This window comes from Cryptosporidium hominis (assembly GCF_000006425.1).
Source record: "Cryptosporidium hominis TU502 chromosome 3 CHRO013075, whole genome shotgun sequence".
Taxonomy (NCBI): domain Eukaryota; phylum Apicomplexa; class Conoidasida; order Eucoccidiorida; family Cryptosporidiidae; genus Cryptosporidium; species Cryptosporidium hominis.
In genome coordinates, this window is record NW_667011.1 from 1 (window position 1) to 5,190 (window position 5,190).

The following is a 5,190-nucleotide window of genomic DNA, read 5'->3' on the forward strand; positions in this document are numbered from 1 at the left end:
AATAATAACAACAATGATTTATCCAAAAATATTGAATCTCCTATTGATTCTGTATCTTGTTTAAATAATGTTAATTATATAACTGGTCAACAAGATGGTACTATACATATATGGTCACAATTTAAAAAGAAGCCTTTATTTACTAGTAATGATCTACATAAAGGAGGTATTTATTCTATTAAAAGTATTCCTTTTACTGATTTATTTTTCACTGGTAGTGATGATCAAGAAATTAAAGCTTGGAAATGGTCAAATCAAAATAATAATATCTCTCTTATAAATTCCATCAAAATCTCTGGATTTGTTAATGATATTTCTGTTTCTGACAAGCTTATTGTTGCTGCTATTGGACAAGAACATAGACTTGGTAGATGGAATTCTATTAAAGAGTCAAAAAATGGACTATTAGTTGTACCTATTTCCTACAATAATTAAAATTAAATTAAATTGAAAGAAAAAAAAAAAAAATAGTTTGATTATTTTCTTTTTATATCTTTAGTTTCCAATATTCTACTTATAATAATTATACTTTAATCAATTTGTTCAAATTAAGTCTTTAACTGGTTTTCTAATATAGCATTTTCTTCATTTAACAACTTATTATCAGATTCTAATTTGTCTAAATTTGATTTTAATTCTACAAAAGAAAAAATATTTAGTTATTAAATTTGTTTTTATATATTAAATTACTTATTTGTTTGTATATTATTTCTGTTGTATATTTCTAAAACCTACCTGATATTTCATTCTGTAATTTTAATATGCTTTCTATAATCTCCTCTTTAGACCTTGTTTCTTTTTTCACTTCCTTCTCTATCATTAATAATTATTTTCCTTGATATTTTCTTATTATATTATTTACTAATTATTTTACTTTTTAATTTATTATTTTATTTGTATTTATTTATTTCCAAATTTTTTTTCTCACGTAATTATTAATTGCTATAAAAATTATTTTAATTAAATTAAATGCATGAAATGCCCGCCTTTTCCTTTTACATGTATTAAAAATATTCTGAATAGAATGTGGATTATATCCAATGAATGATAAATATTAGGCGGTAGAAATTACCATTTTTCTTTTATGTGAATTATNGTGTCTGATTTGACTGGTTTAGAAATTGTGAATTTCTAGATTAGGAAATAAATTGTTAAAATATATTTATTTTAGAAAAATTGAATAAATTTAAAGCAAGATTTGCAATATGTATATTACGTATATATAAATATATTATTGAAAAGGGACTTTTGCATGCAAAATGATGTGGGATAATTATTGCTTATTAATACATCAATTATTGAAAAAAAATGTTTTTGATATAAAATAACAAAATAAATAATATTTAGACTAAAGAAAAAAAATAAAAGAATGCTTGGTTTAAAGACTTTCCCTACACGAAACAAGAACCTAATCTTTACAGGAATTGGATCCATTAATAAAAGTATTATTATTTTTTCCTGGTTTGATAGAATCTCAAGTTCACTTAAGGATAAGGTAAGTTTAGTAATATATTGAATTATATTATTCAAAAATAAAAGGAGGAAAAAAAGAGAAGAAAACATAAATAATTAATTTTATGTTTGGTATATTTGGGACTAGGGAAAAGGATGAAAAACATTATTTAAAATAAAGATTAACGAGATTTTTATAGATGAATTAAATAAAAATAATAATATTCAGATATTAAATCCAAGAATTGAAAGGAATATAAAATTTGAAGAAATAGAGTGGAAACTTTATATATGGATACCTCCTTTAGATAAGGGAAAAATTGCATATTCAGTATGCTGTAAGAATGAGAAATATCCAGAAAGGTTAATTTACTCATATTTAAGAGAATTAAACAAATCTACTTTGAGAATTGAAAGAATAAGTGAAAATATGCCAAATAAAATAAACGAGCTGAATGGGATTAAAAACTTTAAAGAAGATATTAAAAGTCTTGTTTCACAATATGATGACTTTGAGAACTTTGACAAGATTGTTCAGTTAGAAGATTCAGCAAAAGAAATTGCGGGTACAATACAAAATAACATCCAAATTCTGTTAAACAACAGAGTAAGTTAAATATTCTTTCTTTTTATTATAACTTAAAAATTGTGTAATATTTTAAAGGGAATTCTTCAAGCATTAGATGGACAAGCTGAAGTTCTTGAAGACGAGACAGAATCATTCCTACAAGATTCTATCAAAGTTAAGAATAGGTTTTGGTGGAAAAATATTAAATATACACTTATCCTTGGTTGCTTGGTTTCATTAATTTTTATTATAGCTTTTGCTAACTTATTTAACACTATATTCGGAAATGGAATAAATCTTTTGAACTTATTAAAAAGCAATTCAATTGCGAGTAAAAGCTATAGTGCCAGCAATAACAATAATAATAACATTGTTCTTGCCTTATAATATTTCAAAAAATAGGAACATAAATTCTTATGAGAAGCTTGATGGGAAGTTGTATTGGAGCATTTGATTCTTAGTTTCATCTTCCGACATATTTTCCTCTTCTGATACCCTATCTTTATCCTTTACCTTATTTCCTCCTTTTATTCCTTGTCTGTAAACTCCATTTTTACTTTCGTTTTTATTATGTTTACTAAATATTCCTAATCCATGATCATAATCATGAATTAACTCAGAAAGTCGCCTTTTTACAGACTCAAGTGATTTCTTCTCTACATATAAGGAAGTTCCCATCTTCTGATTATGACTTTGACTATTTAAATGACGTATCCAGGAGTGGGAATCGTTAAAACCTAGATTACAAACTTCACACCAATATCCTGAAATATTTTTTCTTATATCATCACCAGATGTATGACTCTTCGATAATCCAACATTTTTTGATATATCCAAGTATATCTCCCTCATTTTCTTTGCACCCTCTTCAGAAATTTCCTCCTTTTTTTCAAGCTTTTTTTCGTGCTCCGCATTCTCAAGGCTCCTTATCCGATCCCTCTCCTCTTTACTCTTGCTATAAAACTCCTTGTCCCACACCTTTCTTCCTAAACTATTTACGCCACTCATTTTTACTCTTCTTTCCTATAAATAAATAACAGATATATATTGCTTCAGATTAATTTGGCAAAAACTATATAATAACAAAAAACTTTAATAAATAATCTGAATACCAAACTTTTATTATCATCTCCATCCTCTTTTCCTTTGTCTTGCTTTATTTATTTATTTTCCCTCTTTCTTCCAATACATATTCCATATTTAATAATCCAGATTTATTTAATATTTTAATGGCGCCAAACCCTGAATAAAAAAAATAATACCTTTTTATAATTTGCATGCATACATGCATAATTACGTGGAAACACGTAATATGATCAAAATTATTTGAATTAATATATTTGTGGAAGTTTTACTTTCGAGAATTATTTACTGCAGAGGAAGGGGGTTTTCTCTTTTTTTTTTTTTGGAATTAATAAGAGTTGAATGAATAATATTCGTTAGATAAACAATGAGTATGAACGCATGAACCGTTTGGATATAGAGCACAGGGTTTATTACCCAATTTTAGTGAGCACACATGGCAAATCATATCTTGAGTAATTGTGACATGGTTAGATCGAGTATTTGACCATTTTTCGTATAATCTTAGAAAAGAAATTGCAGATAAATTTGTTGAAATTGATTTACTTGTTTGATTGTGTATTGATGATACAAGACTATTCTTTAAGAAATTTATCATCTTTAATAAAGGCCATTCTTCTGGAATAACTTGAAGAATATTTCCAATGGATATATCGGGATGAAATGAATATTTGTTTAAGATATTAATTGTTGAATTTTGAAGTTTTTCTGCCTTTTCGATAGATTTGTCTTGTATACAAGACCTCCAAGACTCTATCAAGATTTTCACTAAAACCATTATTTCTCCATTAGAATCCATTGAACCATAACTATAAATGTTTTGAAGATTTCTATCTCTATTTAAAGATGTTAACTTATTTATCAATTTCATGTAACTACTCTGCTCGTTAATATCTTTAACTTTATTATATTCTTCTGAAATTAGTGATAACTCATTATGAGAAATATCCAGAATTTCAAGCCAAGAATTCATTTCTAAATCCCCCGTATTATTTTGTTGTATTGGACTCGAAATGTTGGAGTATTCGTCCTTGAAAATCTTCCAAAGTTTAAATTCTGTAAAAAATTTTAATTTACGATATACTTGTTTACTATCTTTAATTAAATTGTTTTGCTGGTAATTTTGAAAGGATATCTCAAATTCTGATTTTTCTATTGCATTAACTTTTAAATTCATATTATCGGATTGAATAGCATATTTATTATGATAAATTTGAGCCAAAGTATAAATTTCTGCCAATTCAATATTTTCCAAAACATTAATTATATAATTTAAAGCTTGATCATGTCTGTTACTTCTGAATAAAATTATTATGTACTCAATAATAATGTTATCATGAACTTTATATTTAAAATGACTGTTAAAAGAAATGTGTTTTACTAGAATCTCAGTATCAAAATCTTCTAGATCTTCAAGCATAATGGCCAGCTTGGAAGGTCTAAAATTATCATTAAAAAGATTAATATAACTTGATCCATCTCCAATTAAATTATTAATGCCAGTTTCAATGTTTGCTGATATATCATTAATATAAATCTCAATCAAATTTATTTTATGTTTCAATTCTATATTATCACCTTGAGTTGCTATTATCGTCTCCAAATAAGATTTAGTTAGGCGATTTGAAGCTATTGTTGGCAATAAATTAAATAATCCAAGTATCTCGTCTATTGTAAGCGGAAACTTATCAACGGGTTTTAAAGTAAATAAACGATCTATTGGACAAATGTCAAACTTATCAAGAATAAATCTTGAATATCGTTTTAATAAGTTAGCTTGAATATGTATTGGAGTAATCTCTGAGTTACATAAATGCAATAATACTTGAAAAATTATCAAATAAATATTAATAAAATTCGAATTATTGCTTGAATATGCCTCCAAAGAACTCTTGTCTGAAGAGTTTACCATATTTTCTAAAATCTCTAGAGATCTCAAGTAAGAAGAATTGTAAGCTAGTAGAATTGCCAATATATCGTATCTTCCATTACTTAAAAGAAATTCTTCATACTCATCAACAGTGAATTCTGTAAACACATTCCTAAAAACTTTGTTTTTCATTAACTCATCTTCATCCTCAATCCCG

At 25.9% G+C, this 5,190-nt stretch overlaps 2 protein-coding genes across 2 annotated transcripts; both read right to left on the minus strand.

Moving 5' to 3' along the window:
- Positions 1-2,434: 2,434 nt before the first annotated feature.
- Positions 2,435-3,028, minus strand: Chro.30137 (hypothetical protein). The annotated part of the gene is made up of 1 exon (XM_660486.1): positions 2,435-3,028. One exon carries the CDS (start codon positions 3,026-3,028, stop codon positions 2,435-2,437), a length of 594 nt encoding a protein of 197 aa, XP_665578.1.
- A 403-nt stretch (positions 3,029-3,431) lies between these two features.
- Chro.30136 (hypothetical protein) lies at positions 3,432-5,165 on the minus strand. Its single annotated transcript, XM_660487.1, has 1 exon — positions 3,432-5,165. One exon carries the CDS (start codon positions 5,163-5,165, stop codon positions 3,432-3,434), a length of 1,734 nt encoding a protein of 577 aa, XP_665579.1.
- Positions 5,166-5,190: the final 25 nt, after the last annotated feature.